We start from the raw sequence: 23,272 nt of genomic DNA on the forward strand, positions 1-23,272 counted from the left end.
TGAACTGATTCTTTCCTTTTCTGCCCTGAGGTCCTGACCCTATGTCGCTTGGAAGGGAGATTTGAAACATACACTTTATGTGCAACTCGACTTCCCAAATTTCATTATCTTGGTCTAATTCAGTAAATTATTGCTCTTTTTGAAGTCATTCTAAATTAAGGTTCATAGGTGTGTTTTTTGGTGCACTGCATGAGAACCGTGAAGGCATGGTTTCAGAGCACAAATAAGGGATCCACAAGAAGCTTCACAATCCTATTAACAGTAAAAGGATTAGCATGCTGTCCAGTAACTGTGTCATCATCCAGCACTGGGTCTGCGGATGAAAAGGGAAGGTCCAGCACGAGGTGTTCACCTGCACTGCATGTCCTTTGATGTACTGGGCAGGAATGGGTTTTGTAGAGCAGTGCATCTGGTGCCCTTTCTAGGTCTTCCCCAAGGTCCATGGGCCGTAAACAAGCGGTGTCAACTAGTCTAAGCACTCCTCTGTATGCTGGGAATAGTATTTATCCTTTTCTGTGAAGTGCTCAAGTGTCTGTGGTCCTCTGGAAGGAAAGGTCCTTGAGCTGCTCTCTGTGTCTCCAGTCCTGGGCTGATCCACCAACGTGCTGGGCCTGGTGTTGCTTCAAGACTTTGGGAGCTTCAGGCAGCACAGCTCTCGGTGCAGCAGGGACAAGTGCAGGGTCTTCAGACAGGCTTGGAGCTGCGGTCAGAGGTGCTGAGCGAGTGGCGAAGCTGGCAGCGGCTGGCGGAGGAAGCTGTTTCTTTGGAGGTCATCCGATGCTCCTGGCTGTAGGGTGACCGCTGTGGCTGTCTGACTGCTGATGGTGATGGGCTCCCAGTGAAAGGCCCTTGTTCCTGATCAACTCCTGTTTTCCCACTGGTGCCTGAAACGAGGACTTGCACTATGGCTATCAAGATAGATTGAATGGAAACAATATATTTGTGGCACGAGCAAAGTTAATAGAAATCTCACAAGTTTAAAAGAAAATTTGTTAACTAATAACATATTAAACCGTTAAAAAATAATTTAAAAATATGAAGCTAGCATTCTAACCTGGACTAGTAATTAGGAAAATGGATTTAGTGCTGATGGATGTGAAGGTAAAATAAATGAAGTGAAGTGAAGGAAGCTTTCATGCAAGTTTCATGCTGATAATAAAATCAGAGGTTTGATTCAATTATTATTAATACACTGCTTAGGTCCCACAGAAACCTGTGCACAGGGGCTTTTAAACCTATTCTAATTGAAGCAAAAGTCAGTGGAGTGGAAAGTGTCCTGGCTCTTCAAGAGATGTCTACCATGTTACATACTTTGACACCTGGGGGGTTGGAAAACAGTGACAGCTACAAGCTGACCTTTGGTGAATTTAATCTGCAAATGGATTCCTGCTTAGGACAGCTAATGCTTTTAGTTATTGTGAAGGTTCATTCCTGGATTTTAAAAAGCTGAGAATAAATGGATTTCATGATCCAGTTCCTATGCACATTGCATAACAAACAGGTGGCTTGTGGATGTTTTTACATGTAAATGATATGGTGTATTGAAAAACTTTGCAGAACTTACAAATTCATAATTATAATGTATGCACAATGGTGAGAATGATCTTTCTAATAAAGGAGAACAGAGTTGGCACATGTTAAAATAGAAATACATTGAAGAGAGCCTGCTGAAAAGAAAGGGAAGGAAGTTGCTGGTTTCTGTTTGTTTCATAATAATATTCATAAGCATTGCAGGAGTTTTTTATTCAACTGGGTATGGCCTTTTGACTGAGACATATTATCCTAAGACTTGAAGGGAGGATATAAAACACTAACATTTGGTTATTAAAAGACTATTTTTCTTTTCTGGAGTTGAGATTGTTTAAGCTAGATTGCTCCTGTATCTTACACAGAGTGTGAGTAACCAAACAAGTCCACACCTGCAGGCAAATGCACATCATAGGAAGAGATAATCAGATTCCTCTGTGTGTGTGTGTGTAGGTATGTATTCTGTCTTTGTTTTCCTTCTCTTTTTTACTGTGGGAGGCTAGTACCATTATCTTCCCTTTACAGGTAGGAGATGTATGTGTAGGGGAATACAGGCGCAGAAGTGTCAGTTGTCCTGCCCAGGATCAGCAGCAGTTCTGAGTCATGGTGTGCCGTGTTTGGGTCATGTGCCCTTCCCTTGCTGCAATGTGTACAACAGCACGAGGAGTTATCAGCAACATGGTTTTTTTTTTTTTTTTAATTTTTTTTAATGTATGATATGACTGCTTCCTGGCTTGTGAGAGAGTAAATACATTACTGGACTTTACTGTGAAACCACGGTCAGGTGCCTTGTCACGGGTGAATTCACACTGACCTGTGTGTCCCACCCCACACAACCAAGAACAGCATCAGCCACAAATACACTGCGTTTGCCTAATTTGAAAATGTGCCTGGTGATTATACTAAGGAACTCATAATCCAAAAGAATTCAGTAAAGACTTTGGGCATGTGGACTTCAGACTCAGGCCTGTCTGAGAGGTGCTGGTGGCTTGTCACATAAGTATTCATGAAAGACCTGTGGTGTGGTTGGCTGACAAATCCATGAAGTTATATATGCGTGTCAGTAAGTGCCAGGGCTCTCTGAGGGGCAGTTTTACAACACCTGGTATCAGCCTTCACATAAAAGCAAGTCAGAAATGGTCCTGGGGAGCCAGGCAGCTGAGGACCTGGGAATTCACCTTTCCTAACAAAGTCATGACATGGGGCAGAAAGAGCTTCTCCCCTGTCTTGCAGTAGCGCTCATGTGAGGATCCACGTGGTCCTTCAAAAGGCGTGCTGCAGTGGTGTGCACAGCCCTGCACACGCAATGTATGCATCAGAGTCCTTGAGCCTTCTTGCTTGGAAGTGCTGTCTTCTGCACTTCCCCTGAATATAAGCAGCTTCCCAGGAGGCAGGGCCATCTCAGCAGAATAATGCAGGCTATAAAGCCATGCACCTTGCCAATGAGATTTTAATTATGATACTACGGTTAGGAGGGGATGTCGAATGGCAGCGCTGTATCTTACAGTGTAATCCAGTATCTTTGTCCATTCCTTCTGCATCCCTTATTTTCCCTCTGATCCCAGTAACAATGATGCTCCCTGTTGATGTGGCACTGAGCTGCCAAGGCAGCTCCTGTGCAGTGCTGGAGCCACGCTCTGCCGAGGCTTGCACTGAGCTCTGGGGTGGAGCTGTGGGGGGCTTGTGGCTTGTAGAGTGCTGGGGCCACTGCGCTGGCCCTGGGCATGCAGTGGAGAGGAGCACCAGGGCCTGCACTGGGGCCTGTCCCCATGCTCTTTGGCATCTAGCACAGGTGAATGACCTGGCTAGGGCCCGAGGGACTGCAGGAGGCTGTGTCTGTGCACCTGCATCCCATCAGCAGCAGTCTGGGTGGGAGAGAGCTGGGTGCAGAGGGGACGCTGGGGGTTGGTGGTTGCTCTGGTGTGAGAGCATGGAGGCGTGTCTGTTCCCCCCACTGGTTCCTAGGGCACGCATCATTGCCTTGCTGGCAATATCTTGGGTCTTGTGTACCAACATGATGCGTGGGTTTTACCTCCAAGTTTGGTTGTGGCAGCTGACAGAGGTGGAGTCGGGGGAAATCGCCCCTGTGACTTTTTTTTTCCCTCTGCCAGTGGCTTGGTCAGTGGCAAGGCTTATTTCCTTCAGGCCTACACCCAGACACAAAACCCTGCCAAAAAGCAATATTTCCCTTTGAGTGCACCAGCTGTCTTGTCCAGAATACAGCCTGTCCTTTCGAAGGTGTGCGCTGAAAATGAGGACCCTCGCTTCCCTGACAGCTCCTGTGCTCGTGCTCTTCTCCAGGCGTCGCCGGTGCCCCGACACGCGCTGACCTTCGGGTCCCTGGCGGCCGAGCATCCCCACCGCCCTCCGTGGCAGCGCCCTGTGAGAGCTGAGCCCCGGGGCGGCTGTTCGCGGGCTGTGGGACCGCCGGGGCGTTTGTGTTCGGGACGCGCGGGGCCGTCCTAGATGATGGTGGTGGTGTCTTCCAACCTAGATGATTGATTCTGTGATTCTCCGATTCCGCCCTCCTGGCTTCCCGGCCCCTGCGTCCCTCCAGGCAGCAGCTCCGCCGCGGCAGGAGCATCCTCGGGGCAGGGAACGGGGCCGGGGCCGGGGCCGCGCCGTGCCCGACGGGGCGGCCGGGGCGCGCCCTGCAGCGCGGCGGCGCCGATCCGATCCGATCCGATCCGATCCGATCCGATCCGAGCCGTGCCGTATGGGAGGAGCCAGCGGGCTCCACCGCCCCTGCGCCCCCCCCACGCCGCCGCATTTCGCGGCCGGCCGCCGCGGAGCAGGGTTCGGGGGGGGGGGGGGATGATGGATCCGCGGCTGCGGCTGCTGACGCCCCGCGCCCGCCAGCCCGCCGTCAATGGAGGAGGACGTTGAGACCCGCAAGATCAACAGCAGTTTCCTGCGAGACCACAGCTATGCGACGGAAGGTGAGTGCCGGGGGCGGCAGCAGCAGGTGGGGGCCGCCCCCCGGCAGCATCCCTGCCTTCCCCTGCCCCCTCCCGCGTCGCTCGCGTCGCCGGCATCACCCCCGGGCCTCCCCCGGCGGGGCTCGGGCTCGGGCTCGGGGCCGGGCACGGCTCCCTCCCCGCCGGAGGAGCGGGCGGGGGGCGCGGGGTCGATCCCTCCCGGGGGGCTGCGGGCCGGGCCGTGCCGGGCCGTGCCTTCGGTTAACCCGTTCCGGTGACTCAGCAACGCCGGACCCGGTGGATTTCCACCACCTTCGCGGCGTGCCCTCCCGCTGGGGTCGCGATCCTCTCCGGATCCGGCGTTGCGGGTGAGGTCTGACATCTTGGATACGCGAGAGACCCCCAGGTTTCAGCCAGCTCTGCCCCTCGGTGGATGGATGCTACGAGACCCGAAGTCAAAATCTGGCTCATTGCTCCTGCAGTTGTATGCGAGTCAGAGAATTGCGCGTTTGCAGCGAACGGTCTGGCCGTGCTGCATTGCTGATCGGTGCCGCTCCTTCTCCTCGCTGCGCTCCCGAGACACCCGAAGTCTCCGTGCTTCTCGGGAAGGGCAGCAGATGCTCCTGTACCAGGGAGCTGAAGTGGGGACAGTGGGGCTGGGGCCCCTGCCAGGAACAGCTCGGAGCTGAGCCTGTGAGTGTGCGCCAGCCTCTCCCTGCAGCCTGCTCCTGCTCCTTTTCAGCGATCCCCAAGCGTGTTCGCTTATTGCTGGCTTGTGTCTGTTTCCTCGGGGCGCTGTCATGGCGGGGGCATGGCTGGTGCTGGGAGCCAGGTGAGCCCAGGGCTCCTCCTGCCTTGTCCTGCTGCCTCTGTTTTCCACGCTGAGAAATGAGAGCAGGGAAGAGCTCTTGCAGGGCCGGTACAGAGCAGAGGGGTCAGTGACTGCAACAAAGCACCCATGTTGCTGCTGCCATGCGAGGGTGAGTGCTCGTGACGGCTGCTGTGCTAAATGGAAGGGCTCGAGGGCTGCGAGGCGGGCATGGAGTCGCAATTCAAAATATGCTTCATTATGACTGTATTAGTGACTTCTGCAAGTAGCCTGTGACTGTAGGTGTTGGAAGGTCAGAAAATATGATAAATACTAGTGTAATTGTTATTACTGAAATTAACTAGTTGTCTTAGGGCTGTTTTTCCTACAAGCCTTTGCATGAAGAAATGTGTATCCTGAGTTGTATATTGCAGAGGTGAGGAGATGCCAAAACTGTTAGACATGGAGAGCGTCACACCCCCAGCTGAGCACATAGGGCCTGGCCACTGGTGCATTGGAACATGAATTTCCTGTAATGGCTCGAGGAGTGGAGGAGATGGTGTGGCCATGTTCAGCTCAGGAATTGAAAAGTGAGCTGTGAGCTGCACACGGCGCCGCAGACTGCCACAAAGAGGCAGGCTGCACCATGCTGGCAGGGATGGAGGGACAGGGCAGTGTCTGCCTTCGCTGTCCTTCTGACAGCTGGAGTGCTACTTGCTTCACAGCAGTTCTGTCACAGCCCCTTTTGCTTCCTTCCCTCAGGAGAAAAATGCGATTGCTGTAGAAGAAAACCAATGCCCCCCCATCCCTCCAGCATTATTTATTCTCCCAGTAGCATACATGAAACTCAGAAGGCAGCCTTCACACTAGAGAGGCTGGATAGGCTTAATTAGTAGCCGAATAGTCTTCCTCTTACTGTTTCGTTCTCCAAAGGCTGTAGAGAAAGCTAACATATGACCTGATCTTGGGATTTTTATGACTCCAGGACATCACTAAAGGGGACTTATCTAGCAGAAAGATCCTCAGCTTAATATAGTAATGGAAAACATTGGATGCCTGGTGAGCCACACAAGAAGACCACGCACAAGTTGGTGTTGCTTGTGTGTAGCTGAAGTGCAAGCGCTGAGAGGTGACGAGGAGCAGAGGCAGTGGCGGTGACACCCCAGTGCTGGTTGGTTTCTGGCACCCAGGCCCTGGTCTGGCCCTGCGTGCCTTGAGCTACAGGGCAGGGCCCCGGGCAGGCGAAGGGCAGCAGTGCTGGCCTGGCCAAGTCCAGCCAGTGCGGGTGAGGGACGTTTGTGCTGGGTGGGATGGCGCGAGCCGGGGCTTCCAGAGTGGTGGCACAGCCAGGACGGCGAGTGTCCGCACTGCTAAGTCAGCTGGCACACAGCCTTGCTCCGTGCCCCGGGGCAGGATGAACTTGCATTGCTGTGTTATAACAGGGAAGCTGCAGCAGGCAGCAAATAACAAATGGGAATGTAGCTGACCTAAGGTTTTCCTGGTTGGGAAGGGTGAAGGGTTGAGTTGAGCCTGCAGTGAGTTCAGCCTCTGGCACTAGGAGGGGATTTTCCAGCCTGCCCTTTTGGATCTGGTCTGTCTGATAATCCATGTAAATTTCCCCAAGTCGTGCACTGGCACTTTCAGAAGAGCCTAGCTCATAGTCCTAAAAAATGACAGCAATCCTCTCCATGGAAATGAAATAGCCAGAAATGTTTGTAGGCAGCCTACTGAGTCAGAGCAATCCCTGTTCAGTTGCTTAACTGGAGGAGGTACATGAGAATATTTAATGGCTGAGTATTGGCCAGGAGTTTCATTTCACCTCACGCTCCACAGGACTTCTCATTCTCCATGTAGTTGTTATGCTAGAGACAGGCTCCATGTGCTTTGGAGCAGTAGAGCTTGTTAGTATGGTGTAGAGGAAAAATAATTAAGGAAGAAAATTTTGTTCCAGTTTTTTTTCTAAATGTGAAAGCAGCGTATTCCTAAAATGATCTGGTTGGTAACCCGTGTTTTGTTAAAAATCCTTCCAAGGTCTGTTCAGAAGATAGAGTTGCTTTGGAAATGAAGGTGTCTGTGATGTGTCAACTGAGGAAGTAAATGGGGTTATGTAATTTGGTTTAGTGAAGTGTTGTCACTTAAATAGGTCTGGTATTTTTATGCAAATGTGGGGTGAGGATGGTATTTCAAAAGCACACACTTGAATGCCTTGTTCTTGTGTGACGCTCAGAAGTACAGCTAATGAAGGAAATGCATCCATTGTACAAATTCAACTTTAGTTGCCAGGGAATATTAAGTTGCTGAGATGCAGTGCACATATATCCCTGGTGGGTCGTGCCGCACAGTTCACCCCAGGGCAATGCCTTGGAGCTTGTTTGGTGGCCCAGGACCTCACAGCCTGTCCTCAGAATGGGCAGTCTCACAGGGGGGAACATTTTGGAAATGTGCTGGGTTTGTTCTGCTGCATAAATCCATCTTCATTTGCAATTTTGCTGAGCTCCCTGTTGGAAGTAGAGCAAGTCAAGGCTGTTTGAAGCTTGAGCAGCTTCCACTTCTAGATGTGCTGAAGGGCTCTTCATGCTCCCACCCACCCCAAAGTTGGACTGTTTCCATCAGCTTGGCCCAGAACATCAGTCTCCTGAAGTCTTCAAACTAGGGGGTTGACCCATTTTTATGTAGCCTTGCTGTCCACCTGGTGGTCCTCTGAGCCCCTTCTATGGCTGAAAGTTGGTCAAATGCTTCCAAGCAGAGGAGGATCGGTGCTAATGCCCCTCTGTGCCCTAATGAGAATTATGCTGGCTATTCTTGTGCTCGGTGGGTCCAGGTGGGATGGGAGCAGCGGCTGTCACGGTTCAGCCCTGCAGCACGCCCACCGACTGGCAGTGTTTGTGTCCCGCTCTGCAAGATGTCCACGGTCCCCACCCCGTGGCAGGTCCCTCGTGGGAACAGGGCTGCTGGGCGCTGCGTGGCCCCAGGGACATGGGTCCCTGCCAGGGCAGGAGGGCTGTGGGTACCACAGGGCTGGTGCTGCCCCCCTGCTGCCTGCAGCTCGGCTGGTGGCGCGGCCGCGATGCACATCTCCCCTCGGACATCTTGCTGGCGGAGATGGGTTCCTCCTCCCCAGCTCTGTCTGAACCCTTTCTGGTGCTGCAGGATGTCCTTCGGGGCTCCACCTGTGGAGAGCCTGTAGAGCTTGGCCTTGCCGCAGCTGCATTTTTCCTTGGAGACGCTCCTTCCCACCAGTTTGGTACAATGTGCAGGAAACTTTTATGAAGCTTGAGAGGTGCCCTCATGTCCCAGATGTCCATTAGCCTGCTCCGGGCGAGGGTTCTCCCCCCATGCTGCAGGCACCAGGCAAGCTGCAGAAGTGGTCTGCAGCATGCATTCCGTGGCATGCACTCCAGTTGTAAGCATTGTCGCAATGACCCCAGGTCCAGAGACACGGGTGCTGATGCCTCCCTGACACGCTCGCTGTCCAGCAGAGCTCTGAGGACAAGATGCGGCCTTGCCTGTGGCTGGTCCTGGGTGCGGCCTGTGGCCACGTGGTTGTGCTGCTGGGGGACTTGGGAGGGCCTCGTCCCATGGTGTGGGCTGCTCTGCGACCGGCCGCGTCGCGGGGCTGTCGGGACCCCCGCAGGGAGTTGCCATCTCCAGCGGGTGCCGATGGGGCACATGTCCCCGGGGCAGACCCCGCGGGGCGCTGCCAGGCCGGAGGGCCGTGGTACCTGTTGCCCGTGTGCCTTGCCCTTGTGTTGTCCTTAATTTTTCCGAACTGTGCTTACGAAACTGAATAGATTTGCCATTAAGAAATCTATCATTAAGCCTTCATTTCCTTTTCCTAGTTTAATCTCGTTACTCCCAGCCGTAACCCCTTTGCCACTCTGTCATCCCCATACTGCCTTCATCCCTGGCCTGCCGTCATGCGTGCTGTGAGTGTGCCCTCCTCGAGGAGGGAGCCGGGCGCCCACCTCTCTGCCCTCGCGGGGCAGCCTCGCAAAGACCTGTACATGACAGCCCCCAGCAGCACCCTGATGTGGCCTTTGGGGACCTAGGAGCCACCAGATGTGTAAGCAGCCTCCTCGGTATCGCACATCAGGCTCTTTTGTTCTGTTTTGGAGAGAGAAGCAATCCGTGTATTAAAACTTGACACTTTCAGCCTCTGAGGGTATCTCCCCCCACCCTCCAGTGGTGCAGGGGCAGCTGGGGGCTGCCAGGGGCGAGCTGATGCGTTTTCTTTGCACTGACAGAACTTCAGAAGCAGATTAGCCTGCCTGCTGGGGCTGGCTGGGGCTTGCTGAGCTAGATACCTAAAAGCTTTTTCACTTTCAGTGTCAATTTGCTAAGAGCTTTCTGTGGTGGTGACAGTGACTGTTTTTCCATCTATGGATAGTCCCCTTGAAAGCATGAAGTAAGGCATTTTTCCACCACGTGCCTGGTTCAAGCTGAGAGCTGCCAGGTATTTTAGTTGTAGCAAATGATGTTAATTGCCATTTGAGGATCATCTGGATTGGGATTTGATTAATCCAGGAACCTCCTTGAAGTGGTAGTTTTATCACATAAGTACTTTGATTATGAAACATGTCCCTGTTCCCTATGCTTTTTATTCATACAGATATTTTTTATTTAGACCTCCCCTTCCCCTCCCTGTGCCTGTGGTCCTGTTGGTCTGAAGGACCCGTGGATGTGTCTCCTTCTGTCTAATCCAGGGATCACTGCGGGGGGATGAATGTAACTCAGCCATTTGTAGTGTACTGCGTCAAAGCCTGCTTGGGATACTTTAATCCGTGGATTAGTGAGAGAATAGATGTGCTTGGAGACTCTGTAATCCCAGGATTACTGGGAGGACTGGGAGCAGGTAATGATGCAACTCAGACCCAGTGCAGATGGGCTGTGGGAGCTCCAGCCACTGGTGGTGGCATCTTCCAGGCTGGCACCTATCTGCAGGGGACGTGGCTTGGCATCTCCCAGCCCCTTGTGTAGACACCAGGTCAGGAGCTGCTCCCTCCGACACTGGGAATGGCCGTGCTGCACCGACAGTGATGTGGAGCCGTGACCTTCAAGCCCAGCAGTTCCCCAGCCTCTGCGGCTCTCAAGGTCTGGCCACTTAGGGGCCCAGCACCGGGTGTCCAGGGCTCTCCGAGGTGCCCGGACGGCACATCTCGGGGTGCTGGCGTGGGACAGGCTGACCCTTGGGTTCCTGCTTGGGACTGTAGGGCTCATGAAGTGGTGGTGGGGTGGGGGTGGCACAGTGGCTTTCCTCTGTCCCAGCTCTCTGTGCCTGCCCTTGTTCTGCGCCTTCCCTTTGGTATGCTCACTTCCTGGACAGCTTCTGCAGCGATCCCTTGTCTCTGCAGGTCTCTGATGTTCCATCAGGGCTTGTTGGGCTCTTCAGGTGGTCTTTCAAGGTCTGAGAGACCTCGATGTGCTTGTGTTGTCAGCTGCCAGGAGGCTGTCAGGTGATGCAAAGCATTTCGTACCCCCGGGCTCTGTCCTGCAGCTGTGTGCTTGGGGCTGTGTCAGGGCTGTGGTCTTCCCCAGAGGCACATGGAGCTCCGCTGGGGAAACTTCTGAACATCCCTGGAACAGCAGTGATGTAAAGGGGAGTGAACCTGGGAAGCTCTTTCCCATGGTTTACTCAACCTCTGTGGACAGTGGCTGCAAGAGGGGGCTGGGCAAGGTCATAAAAGCTGTTAACATTTGCTAAATACCCAGAGAGATTGCCTCTGGCTCAGGAAGGCCCTGAGCTGAGCTTTAGCAGAGGGTGGGAGAACAGCAGTGGAAGCGCACCTTGTGCATGCATCTCCTGGTGTCTGTTGGAGATGGGATGGTGCAGTAAATGTCTTTGATCTGTCCCAGAGTGGCCTTGCTCAGGTCCTCGTGTTCTTGCGCTCACTTGTGTGAACAGAAGGCTTGGCAGACCCATAAAGGCTTTAATGCCTCCTCCCCAAAGAGATAGGGAGGTTCAGGGCTGGGAAGGCCGGCAGGTGGCATGGGCTTGGTGCTGAGTGTTGTGGCAGACCAGGTAACCATCAGCTACCTCCTGGCCTAAAAGCTGGGGGTTGAAGCAGATGCATTGCCCTCTCAGGGGCATTTGTGGGAGAGATCCTTTCCAAACCTCAGTTCCAGCTGCTTGAGTTGCTGGAAACCGGCAGGTGTGGGCAGGCGACTCCTGCAGCCCCTGTGAGAGGCATGTGCTGTCTCGCATGGAGGTGAGACCCGTGGAGCAGCATGCGCAGCGGAGCTGAGGTTCCTGTTGACGTGGCAGGATGCTGATCAGGCAGGTTAAAAATAGCAGCTGCTTCCTCCCCGCTCCTCCCCATCTCGGCTGTGTGGCTGCAACGGGGAGCTGGAAGCGCTCATCCCGATGTGCTGAGCAGGCACAAAAATCCAGCTGCGGCTGGGGCGGGTGTGGGGCTGGGTACCACAGGGCATGTAGGGAGGTGCTGGGATGGGATGGGCCAGGGGTGCCGTGAGGGCCTGGAGCCGGGCATCAGGCGCCCCAGCATCGGCCAGCTTCTCTGGGTGCCCCTGCGGAGCCCTGCTGTGCCTCCCGGCGTCCTCCTGCGTGCACGGGCGCTGCTGTGCGGCTGTACCTGAGCTGCTTCTGGCCCTCCCCATGTGTCAGGGAGCTGCTGGCATCCCTGCCCTGCTGCAGGGGCACCAAGACAGGAGCAAACCCACGGCTGTTGAGCCTGCTGTGCCTGGCCCCAGCCACTGTACATCTGCTAACCCGCTGGGTCGGAGCAGTGGGGTGCTGTGCTGCAGGTCCGCCTTCCGACTCCCCACCAGAACCCAGATGTGGGGACACGCTGCATTGTTCATACACTGTCAGAAATACTTTGCACAGTTTGCATCCATGCTGTCCTCCCCAGCAAAGGTGTAACAGAGCCATTAGTGTCAATGTCTGCATTCAGAGCAGTTGTTCCAAAGCTGGTTGTTATTTTTCTGCTGATGTATTGTGAGCCTGATTTCTTGAGAGGAAACATTTCAAGGGTCTTTGAAAGGTTTTGTTCTCCCATGGCAGCTGCAGCCATGGAAGGGATGCAGAATGGTACTGCTTCTCTTTGTGCTGTTTCCCTGGCCTCTGAACAGCTCTGCAAGCAAAGACAAATTGGTGGGACCTCTTTCAGTGTGCAGGTGACTGAAGCGAGTCCTGGGCGCTGTTGTCCTTGACATCCTTGTGTCATTCCCGGCCACGTTTTCAGTTGTATCCAGCAATTAACTGCTTCAGATGAATTCTTGCTTTGCCCCTGACAATCAGAGCAGCACAGCTGGGTCCTGACCTGAGCGAGCTGCAGCCCCTCCTGCTAGGCGCGATGTGGACGAGCAGGTGAAACAGGCTGGTGGCAGCAACATTCCTGATAGCTTTGCACGTTTGTTGAGGATGTTCCTATGAGCAATACAGATTTTACTCCTTCCCTCTGTCAAACTCAGGCTTCTCCCAAGCTCTCTGGTCCTCCTGACCTGGTCCCTGGCTCCGTGCTGCACAGGCAGGGTTGCTGTGCTCGTACACGGGTTCCTCGCACTGGCCGGAGGAGTGCGCTGCGTGGTGCCCAGTGCTGCTCAGTGCCCGCTGCTGCTTGCTCTGGAGGATGCCTGGGGAAGCCACCGGCTCTGTGCTGCGGGGTGGAGGGCCTGCTGGATCAGGGAGAGGGATGCTTGGCACCTTCATGGAGCACAGCAGGGTGCGACTGAGGAAACCACAGAGCCCCCCGCTCCCCCTCTGTGTTGCACCAATTCCAAGCAAAATGTCCTGAGGAGCCCCTGCTCTGGGAGACTGGGGTGCAGTGTGCTGAGGGGTGGATTGAGGCCTTTCTGTTGCATTTCGGTGTGCAGCTAACTCGAGTGAGAATTGCTGGGGGATGGGGCTTTGACACCCCAGCTGATGTTTCAGGAGGCAATGCCTGGGCAGCAGGGATTGCAGCTCTCGGTGGCAAGGCAGATCCCAGGACTGGGGAGGTGTCTGTGATTTCTGTGTCTTTTTTGTGTTTTCGGTTTTCAGTCTTGTACTTTTTAAGGTTTCTGCATTCAAGCCCTCACTGTAGCTGCAGCTCACTTTGTTTCAGGGTCAGCTTACAAAGGATGTTGTAGTACTTTGAGGTGCAGTATGTACCTTGGAAAGAGGAAAATGCCAAGTACATTAGAAGCTTCTTATTGCAACCTCCTGGGAGGTTAAAGGAACCACAGGGGTCCAGGCACCAGGGCTGTTGGAGAGGTCAGAGAGTTGTTTGCAGACAGCTGGTATGTCCAGAATGATCCCGCCTCCATTGCAACACTGTCTGCGTTGCACAGAACTGCTGTGCAGCCTTTTTGTTTCTTTTAAAAACTGTTTGCTCACTTGCTTATGTGCAGCAAGTCAGCTGTTCAGTAGTGTGTGATGGACCAGCTCTCCTAAATCCACGCTAAATCAGATCCTTTGAATGGAAAGGTAACCAAAATAGAAACCAGAAACCAAAATAGACAACTAATCTCCCATTTCGATCTCCTCTGTCCTGCATTTCAGTTGACTCCCTAGTGCAGTCATAAAACACAACCATTATCTCAGCTTCCCGAGTATGCAAACAAATTGCTGTGATTTTCCTACCCTTGGATCAGTCCGAATCCATATTCTCAGAATAACAATAAACGTTAATGGAGATAAAGACTGTTATCTCCCTCATGTCTATTTTGTCACTGGAATAACAACTTTAAATGTTAAGAGTGCTGAGATTTATAGATGCCAAGCCTGCTCAGCAAAAAATAAATCATGTTCCATAGTGCACATTACCATTTATTGCTGCTATATTATCTGAAGCCAGAGTGGGTGTTAACCCTGTGATAACATCCTCAAAGGGGATTTTAAATAATTCTGTAGTTTAATGTAAAAATTCTGTTGGCTGCCTGGTTTGATTTGCAACTCATTTTAGTGCAGGGGTATTGAAGTGGAAGCTGCCAAAAATACTGATAACGAGCTCCCCAAGAAATATGGAAACAGGAAAAGCGCCATAGCCTGAAATAGGCGCTTTCGGCTGTAACTTCAGTGATTCCAGCCACATGCACATGGTTTCCCAAGTATAGTATTTTTCAAGGTCTTGTAGGCTTTTGAAGACTTCAGGATTGTCTGTTTTTTTGAGTTTCATCTCATTCATACTTAATAAAGAAGTCCACATTGACATACACATTGATAATAAAATAAATGTATTTCAGTTGTCATTTAATGCACGGCCTCAGACAGAGCAGTTCTGCAACCAGCACCGCTCTGAGCAACACCCTGGCCACGCTCTGTGGTGGTGCTTGGACCTCTCCAGGTGGTGCTGCTCCTTCCTGAGCCCCTGAGTGGCAGAGCGCTGGCAGCAAGCTTTGGAGGGGCCTCTGGTGCCCAGGTGCCGATGCTCTGGGTATTGCTTTGACAGCCCCTGACTGGGCGGCCAGCTTAAAGCTCAGTGCAAGGGCTGTGTTCAGAATCCTGCCTGCTCATGGCTGTGTTACCGGGCTCCTGAAATGAGCAGTGCAGTCTTGGTGGTTAGTCATTAGGCGTTTCCTTGTGTTCCCTTTGTTGGGCTATGTGAGTGGAGGAAAAGCAATCTGACTGATGAAAAGCAACCTGACAAACGCAGGCATTTGACCAAACATTGAGTACCTGCTATTGACAATTCATTCCTGTGTGAGCCTTGTAGCAGTTAGCAGCTGATGAGCAATGTTGGCAAGCATGACAGATCGCTTCACTCACAGGCTTAGTAAATTTTACCAAGTGAGAAGGGGAGCGAGGTCAGGAGAGCGCAAAGGAGCCAGCCCTTCCGACTCGCTTTGTCTTCAGTGAACACTGATGAAATTGTATAACCGCAGAGCTCAGACTGATGGGAGCCAGATGCCAACCAGCACCTGGGGGAAGCTATAGCTTGTTTAACACCTGGCTCCTAGCCATTAAACTTGCTTGGATAGATGGTGCAGAACAGGGAGTGCTTGTACTCTGGTGCTCATGGTGCAGCTCCTGGAAAAACCGACTGTCAGGAAGAGTGCCCGTCCCTAAGAGTGGTGCTTCGGGGACACGGCAGCACTATGGAGCCTGGCCTCTTGCAGGAAAGTGTCCTGAGAGCAGCAGTGTGCAGGTGTGGGCTGTTCATCCCCCATGAAACTGCAAGAAAATGAGCGTTGTTTCCTTGGGACCCTCACTCTGTTGCTGCCTGACCTGGCGTCCATAACGTCAGGTGCTTGGTGGGCCAGTGGAGACAGGGGAGGAACCCTGGTCACAGCTGCCCTGCTGGGCACTGCCTGCAGACGGGGCATGTGTGCACTGTGCTCAGGCTCACTGACAGCCTCTGAAGTGGCTGAGGTGAGGCCAGGCTGAGAGCCCAGCTCCCTCTGAACCAGGCTTTGTCACCGTCCCGCTTCCTGGGCGCTCAGGAGGTGTCTTGGGGGAGTGGAATGGATCTTGTGGCAATGGTTGGTCTTTGTCCCACCAAGAGCACAGGGTTGTTCAGAGGAATGGGATTGTTGTCCTCCAGCCACCTACAGCAGGAAACGTGTTTGTGCAGCATGTTTTCACGGGCTGCATGATTCACGTGAGATGCAACTGAGCCTAAAGGGAGCTAAGCATTTCTCACTGCGTCTGAATTTTCTGTGCACTTAGAGGTGAATGAGTTTAAAATGAATTCTTTGAACCTGAGTGTATCAACCAACCTCCACCTGCCTGACATGTAGGAGAAGCCTTTTATGAGAGATTATTTCATGACTCCATAGTGGAGGACTCTTGCTTTGCCAGGAGAGGAGATGTGATCTGGTATGGATGAGACCTTGGCAGCTGTGGACAGCTGCTCTGACCCCGTCTGGCAGGCTGTCAGCAGGAGCACACCCCTGAGTGGGACTGTGGGATGAGGTGGGGAGAATGAGAGAGGAGGTTTCTGAGAGCCCTCCCTCGCAGTCCCTAAATAAACTTGGCCTTGGTTGCAGCAGGCTGACAGACCCTTAATTATAATAACAGCATGAGCAGTGTTGCTTTGTAACTGGTTCCCCACTGAAAATTTCTGGCTAGCAGGAATGGTGTGCCAGATGTCTGCTTGTGATTGCCTCTGGTTGTGAAGATCAGTTCAGGGGAAATACTCTCAGCTGGAGGATACAAATAATGCAGGTATCCAGGGTTTCCATGGTTTGTTTGCTTGTTTTTTTGGCAGAAGCCAGGGTCCCATTGCATGGACCCATCAAAATCTTTGCGTGCATCTCCACAGCAATTATCTTCTGCAAAAAATCATTATTATTTTTTAGAAGAGACTGAAGTGAATTGGGACATGCATGTCTCCAAGCAATGATGTACTGCTGAATTGTGGCTAATCTCTGGAGGTGTCCCTCCACCCCCGCATCTGCTACGATCTCTGGTCTGTGGGTTCCTGCAGTCGCTAGCCCCACAGTGTGATTTCATCCTGCTGAGACAGGACCACGTGCAGAATGTAGCTGGAGTCTCATAGCAATGGGGTCCTGGCTCCTGCAGCAGTGCCTGTGGGCCCGAGATGCGTTGCTGGACTGGGAAACTGCTTCGAGACTAGAACTGAAGCCTGCCACGTTACCTGGTCTGTACCTGGCTCTTTGGAGGAGACGGTGAAGTTCTGTAATCGTTGGACATTTGATGTAACATAAGAACTCCCTAATTAGGACGTTTATGAGTTAATCACGTGGCACGTTGTTTGCTCCCTGCTGCAATACTGAGATGTGTTTGAGGACGTGGGGAAGCGGATCATCCTTTTTTTTGGCTTTGTGTCACCCTAATGCGTTACCTCCATCTGGTTGTCTGCTCCCCCCTCGCATCCCTCAGCTGGAAGTGTGTACCAGAGGCTATTAATAGCCGCATCCTGCAACAGTCTGCTCTTGCAGATGGGATTCTGAGCTTCTGAAGCCTAAAACTCATTACAAATGAAGCAATACGCTGTGTGGTACTTAATACAATTAGGCTTGCTAATTTAGGTTCTTGGGGCCAAATGTGGCCCCCAGTTTCTGCAGGAAGCTGCGGCCCAGCACGTCCCATCGCCATGCGTTCAGCTGGTGTGATGGCCTCGGCTGCGGCGCCCTGTCCTCAGTGCAGTTTGTAAAATACCGATGGGAGGGCCTGGTCCCAACACCTTTGACTTTGCATTCCCGATGTCGCTTGGGATCTGTGCAGCACCAGGATGGGAGAGCTGTTGGGCTACAGCCTGTCTGGGTTGTCCAAGGCTGTCGAGGGCTTGGACTCGTTGCCTTTCTCCTTGAACAGCTAAAACCAAATAAAGTACAACTTGCCCCCTCTGCACAAGGGTTTTCTGTATGAAAAGTAGAAGCCATCTCTCCCTTTCTGACAGGGATATTTTACCTGCAGGTGGAGGCGGAAAGGCAGAAGGCAATACACAAGCATTTCTGGAGCCTTCCTTTCTCAGGGGATAAGCAGCTGCGAATCCAGCAGCCCTTACAGTTAAAAACAGTTGTTGGTCACTTCACTTAACATCTCATGTACCCGCACATTTCACTACATGCATGTACCTCTGTAATTACCATTAGTAAATGTTCTCCTGCTTGCCGGATTTGGCACTGGCTAGTAGGAAAAAGGGAGAGAAGGAATATACTGCCTCAACGTGGAAATGCTCGGAAGGGTTAGTAGGACGAATCTGCTGTGTTAATGATGAATTCAGACAAGCTCAGGTGAGGCAGGTGAAATTCTTGTGATGCATGCACAGGTGGGAACACTGGCCCCAAGGGTGTGTGCAGCCCCAGGCAGTGCTGGCTGACCGGTCATGCGTGGGGAACAGCAGCACCCTGGTCCTTTTCAGTGCTGGTGGCTGCAAATATGACAAATGCTGAGGCTGAAGGGGCGTGTGTGTGTTGCTCAGAGGCTTGCTGGAGCGTGTCACTGCTGCACCTGCTGCTGGCCCCATGGCCTGGGCACTGAGCACGACAGCCTCGCTGGGGATTCGGGTGCTGGATGTGGGTGCCAGCACCTGCAGTGAGGAGGGGTGGCGGAGGACTGGTGGCTGCTGCAGGAGCTGCAGACCCCACAGGCAGGTGGGAGCAGGGCTGCGGGGCCGTGCACAGGCGACGGTGCCAGGGAGGGGCTGCAGAGGGGCCACGGCGCTGCGAGAAGCAGCAGATGGGAGCTGGGGTTACGTAGGCAGATGAAGTGAGAGGTGTGATTGCGCCTTGCTGTTGGAGCACACTGCACACCAGAATTGTTGGAGTCTCCATTTTGCATATGCATTTTTTTCAGAGAGCCTGTGGTCCCGCAGCCGTGCTGGTCAGGCACTGGTCCCTTGGGAGATGCAGCGCTTGCTGCGCCCCGGATGGCCTCTGCGGCCGGAGCCATGTTCAAGGCACGCCCCCAAGGCTTTCTGAACCCACCATCATCCTCATGGCTCACACACGTCTTAGGTTCTCCGACGGGTCAAATCCCAACCCTGGAAGAAACGTGGGGGCAGCTTTTCATAGAACCATTAAGGTCGGAAAAGGCCTCCAAGGCCATCTGGTCCAACCATCCCCCTACTACCAATATCACCCACTAAACCATGTCCCTAAGCTCCACGTCCAACCTTTCCTTAAACTCTCCATCCCTTCACAAGGCAAGTGCACCCACTGCAGAGTTGCTGATGGCTGAAGCAGCAGCACAGCAGTGCATGGTGAAATGGAAAACTCCCTCAGCGATGAGAGAAGAGACTCTGCATAGAGCCGTATTTAGAGAGAGAAACTGCCAGAAATTGCTCCAAACTGTGCTCACGTCTGGTGTTTCCACTTGCCAAGGACCCACGCAGCCTTGGAAACCAGCAGGGATTTGGAGTTTTATTCTTGAAGACTTTGTGTCCTTAATTAAGAGAGAGCTCTGCTTTCTTTTGAGAAGCCTGCAGTTAAAACCGCCAGGTTGTTTTTAGATCCATTACACCTTTCCTCACACTGTCTGGGGGTGCAGTGGGATGCTCGTGTCCTTCTGGCCAGGAGGCGTGCAGACCTGCACCGTCTGTACTTGCTGGGCTGGGCTCAGCATCCCATTCTGGGTACAGAGGTCCGACTGCACTGCTATGTGATACTTGATGGTGCCAGCTGAATTTATGGGCACAAGTGTGCTCATGTACCCATGCGCACAGCATGTTTGTGTAAATGTGGAGCTGGCGGCGAGGTCTCTGCAGCTCTGCTGAAGCAGTGCCTGAGCACTGGGGCTGGGCTCAGGACTCTCCTGCTCCGTGCTGCCAGCCACTGTGTGGGGGCAGTGCCTGCGCTGTCATCCTCGTGAAAGCGTCATTGTGCAGAACAGCACAGATCCCTCCCAGTACATGGAGGCTGGGTTGTTACGGGTGCTCCCACTACCACAGTGATTTGTGATCTTGCCCAAAGTGTTCACTATGCTTATTTACTGTGGCCTGGCAACAGGGAGTATTTATCGCAGCAAATATGGCCAGCACCTGTGTTCCTCTGCAAGGGGGGGGCGCACCACAGCTGCCTTTTCTGCTTCATGACTTTTATGTTTGCAAAGTAATAATACAACTAGTCTGATGAATATGCAGCTGTTCACTTAACTGGCTATAAATGTTCATCATGAATCCAGACAAGAAACTTGGCCTGGTTTAAAGCACCACTGCAGAGCTGAATTCCTGACTTACTGCAGCACTTTGTTCTCTTGATTCTTCCCTGTCTTCGGAAAGTGACTGCCTCACCAAACCTCTTTCTTTCCTTGCAATCTGTTTCTGACAACGTGCGAAATTATTGACAAGGTGATGAAATCTGGTGGACTAGAATTTGCCAAAAAAAAAAGGATTTATTTTTTTTCCCCCTGCATATGCAGTCTCAGGCCCTCAAAGGAAACCATCGCACTTCTAGACCCCCACATGCCACTGCACAGTTACGGGTGCAGAGCTGTGTCTGCAGGCAGTGACCGCTGAGCCATGGTCCAGCAACAACTTTTCAGCACACGTGCTGGCCTTGGAATAATGCAGGAGATACTTAGCACAAGAAAAACACGCTGTGTTATTGTCCTTGCTAGCTCTTCTCCATCAGGTGTTGGATACTGTTCAACAAACCCTGTCCCTTTTGTCTCGTTTGGATGAATATGCAGCAGTTTTATCCCCTGCAAAGACGAGAGATTTTAAGTTCCATTTTTAAAAGTTTGTCTCAGGATTCATTTGTTTCATATCTTTCCAGGAGCTTTGCTTCATGCCAGGTGGTACAGGCGGAGGTCACTGCAGGTTTATGATCACACAGGGCACACCTTTGGCAGACAAGCCACGAGCTGCCTGTTGGGAGTTGGGGCTCACATGAATTCTGCGAATGCTTTGTCACTCATCCATTGACTGTGATGGGCTTCTTCAGCAAAGTTAGCATGACAGAATAAGATTCATTAAATGGGAAAAAATCCCAATGGACGATAATAGCTCATCTAGATTAAGCTTTTGGGAATGGTTTGTTGGGAAATATCCTGTCCTGGCAGGGTGCTTGGAAAAACTAATTCCATGAAGTTGGTACAGGTACCACATGGCATCGATTCTGGCATGTGCAGTTACCTTCAGCTGTACTTGCAGAGTTGCCTTTCAGACAGCCATGTCTGAACGCTGAGCTTGATCTGCTGGAGCTGGGACGTTTTGTTTTGCTGCACATAATGCTGCCAAGGTGGCTCCTTCCTGGCCCCTCTTAAGAGGAGCACGGGCTGCATTTCCCTCCTGAAGAAAAGCAGCTTGTTTTAGACGTTGCATTCAGTTACCTCCGGTGTGAGAATACAGAGGCTTGGCTAGACTTAGATTTACCGTTTGTTATGCTGTTGGCAATGCAGTTTGGAGACTGGATGGCTGTGTTAGATGTATTTAATTACAGGTTTTCCTTCCTTATTGAATATCTGCTGGTACAATTACTAACCTGTAGTGAAAAGTGATAAAGCACATCGGAAACATCCAGGCCATTCTCTTGTCCCATCCCCCTCCAAAAAAAATTGGGAAAACAATATGTATGTTTATTGTCAAGCATTGCTTTCTGGCTAGCAGGGTTTACAAGCAGTTCACCGTGTGCATTTCTTTTACTCTCCAAAAGTCATTGATTTTTGCAGTGTTGCAATTAGAAAACAAGAACCCTGTAAAATGGCGTTATTCCTGTATTTTAAAATGGAGTTTCAGACTCCTGCGGTCTTTTTATTGGTTTCCCCCCTCTCCATCCCTGCTGAATGTTGCTTGAGTCAGCGTGTTGTAATTGGCCTGCAGAGATCCAGGTCTTGCTGGTATCACTTAAGCCCAAATGGCTTTGCTACAATTTCACCATTCTTTGGCTTCCCATGTAATAGAAAACACACGCTTCTGAGTGGTTTGTACTGCTGTTGTATTGACTGGGAGCACTTGGCTAATCACTTCCTGTAATTAAATTCTTCACTAGGAATAAAGTTAATCTTCTCAGAGCACGTAAAACCTGACCCGCAGCCTGAACCAGTAGAAACACTGTTGTTTATAGGCACCTTCGTCCAAGTGTAAAGGCTCCCTTCCCAAATCAGAAGCAATTAGTATAATTAGATATTCTTGTTCCTGAGCCAAGGATATATAATAATAAACTGTAACCGATACAGCAGCTTTCCTCTAAAGATTTTGTAGGCTTTCAAAATCACAAGGGACCATTTTGCCTGTTCACTTTGACCCCTGCTGAAACACAGCTCTGATCAAGCCCCGTCAGTCTGATGGCGTTGTCTTGCTCTCCTAAAGACATACAGGGGGGTTGCTGTGCTCCTCTTTAATGTTCACATGTGAATGTTAACACGTTCTCAGTTGATCATGGGATCAGCCTCTAAATTGCTGAGATCTTCACATGAGCAGGCAGAGCCCAGCAAGCTCAGGGTTTGCTCATGGACAGAAGCTCTGTGGTTGGGTGTGGAGCTGGAGGTAAAAGGTGGGGCTGGGGACATACCACCATGTCCTGGCACTTTGGTTAGTGAAAGCTTGGGAAATGACAGCTGAGCCTGATGGGCAAGAGGCATGCCGTGTGCTGGTTTCATGTTTCTTCGTTAGTCTTTTCCTGGGCGTCATGCAGTACTGTCTGTGAATATAGTTTTAGCTGCCCAGTTTCCTTTAAATTCATTCTGGACTAATTCTGGACATTTTCTCAGCACTGTGGTGCTCAGTAAGTTAGACAGAGAAAAATCAAGGAGACTTTCCCCAACTCCTTTCCTCTGTGTTTGCATAAACACATTAATAAACTAATTGACCAAATCCTTGCCGGCTGGCTGAAGCATTAAGCTTGCTATGGGTGGCTGACTTGAACCATATGTTTTGGTCCCAAGGCTTCTTTGGGTTTTTAGAAGAGGTTCAGAAAGTGCCTATTTGCATCATCTTGAAACATTCACATTCCGAGCACAAATAGTTTTGCATAATTTATTACCCTCACTGTAGCTTTGCTCATACTCCTAAGTTCAACTTCAAAGTACTGCATTCTCTCTCGTGATTATTTATGTGCGGAAAAACAAAACAACATTAAACACCATCCAAATATTACTGTGTTTTCATCTGATGGAGAAACTCAGTGGTTCTTTCATAGCCATAACATTTCTTATTAAGAGAAAAAGTCAGAAAAAAAATAACCTTCAAGCAACCATTAACATTTACCTTTCCTGGAACTTAGACCAATCAAAATCTAGTGCTTATAGCAAGCACATATGTGTACCTGGATGCTGCCAGGTACTTGCCATCAGCTGTTTAATTTGGGCAATTAAGGTGTATTTGTAAATTCTACTTTTATTTAGAGTGAGATTCCTGTTCTGGTTATCAGACAGACCGCTCTGGAGAGGGTTGAAGAACAGGTGTTAATAAACTGGGTCTCGGCTTTTAAGCCACAAAAAGGAAAATAAAATGCTTGTGGGTAGCGGGAGGGCTTCCTCGCCCCTTTCTCACGGTCGGTGCTCCTGCTCCCAGCAACGCTGTGGCCTGGGGGCTGCTCACAGCCACGGAGGTGGCCAGGTGAGCCAGAGCATGTCTGAAATAGAGCTGGCATGGGTGGTGTCCCTGTTAATTGGAGCTCTTCAGGCACCTAATGCGAGGTGATGTTTTGGAGTCTCTGCATCATTTGACTTCAG

The 23,272-nt window shown here is 51.5% G+C and overlaps 1 protein-coding gene across 4 annotated transcripts in view; it reads left to right on the forward strand.

Annotated features, from left to right (window-relative positions):
• PPP2R2B (protein phosphatase 2 regulatory subunit Bbeta) overlaps positions 1-23,272 on the forward strand; it is a 92,719-nt gene that overhangs the window by 25,377 nt on the left and 44,070 nt on the right. The window contains exon 1 of one of the 4 annotated variants that reach the window (XM_027468723.3): positions 4,266-4,466. The exons of 2 other annotated variants lie outside the window; for them this stretch is intronic. In XM_027468723.3, coding sequence (XP_027324524.1) covers positions 4,397-4,466 — 70 coding nt within the window. In that variant the 5' untranslated portion in view covers positions 4,266-4,396. Of the gene's footprint in view, positions 1-4,265; positions 4,467-4,694; positions 5,426-23,272 lie in introns of those variants that run through there. One more of the 4 variants, XM_005022489.6, reaches the window with a different exon arrangement.

Source organism: Anas platyrhynchos, chromosome 14, assembly GCF_047663525.1.
Source record: "Anas platyrhynchos isolate ZD024472 breed Pekin duck chromosome 14, IASCAAS_PekinDuck_T2T, whole genome shotgun sequence".
Lineage (NCBI taxonomy): Eukaryota > Metazoa > Chordata > Aves > Anseriformes > Anatidae > Anas > Anas platyrhynchos.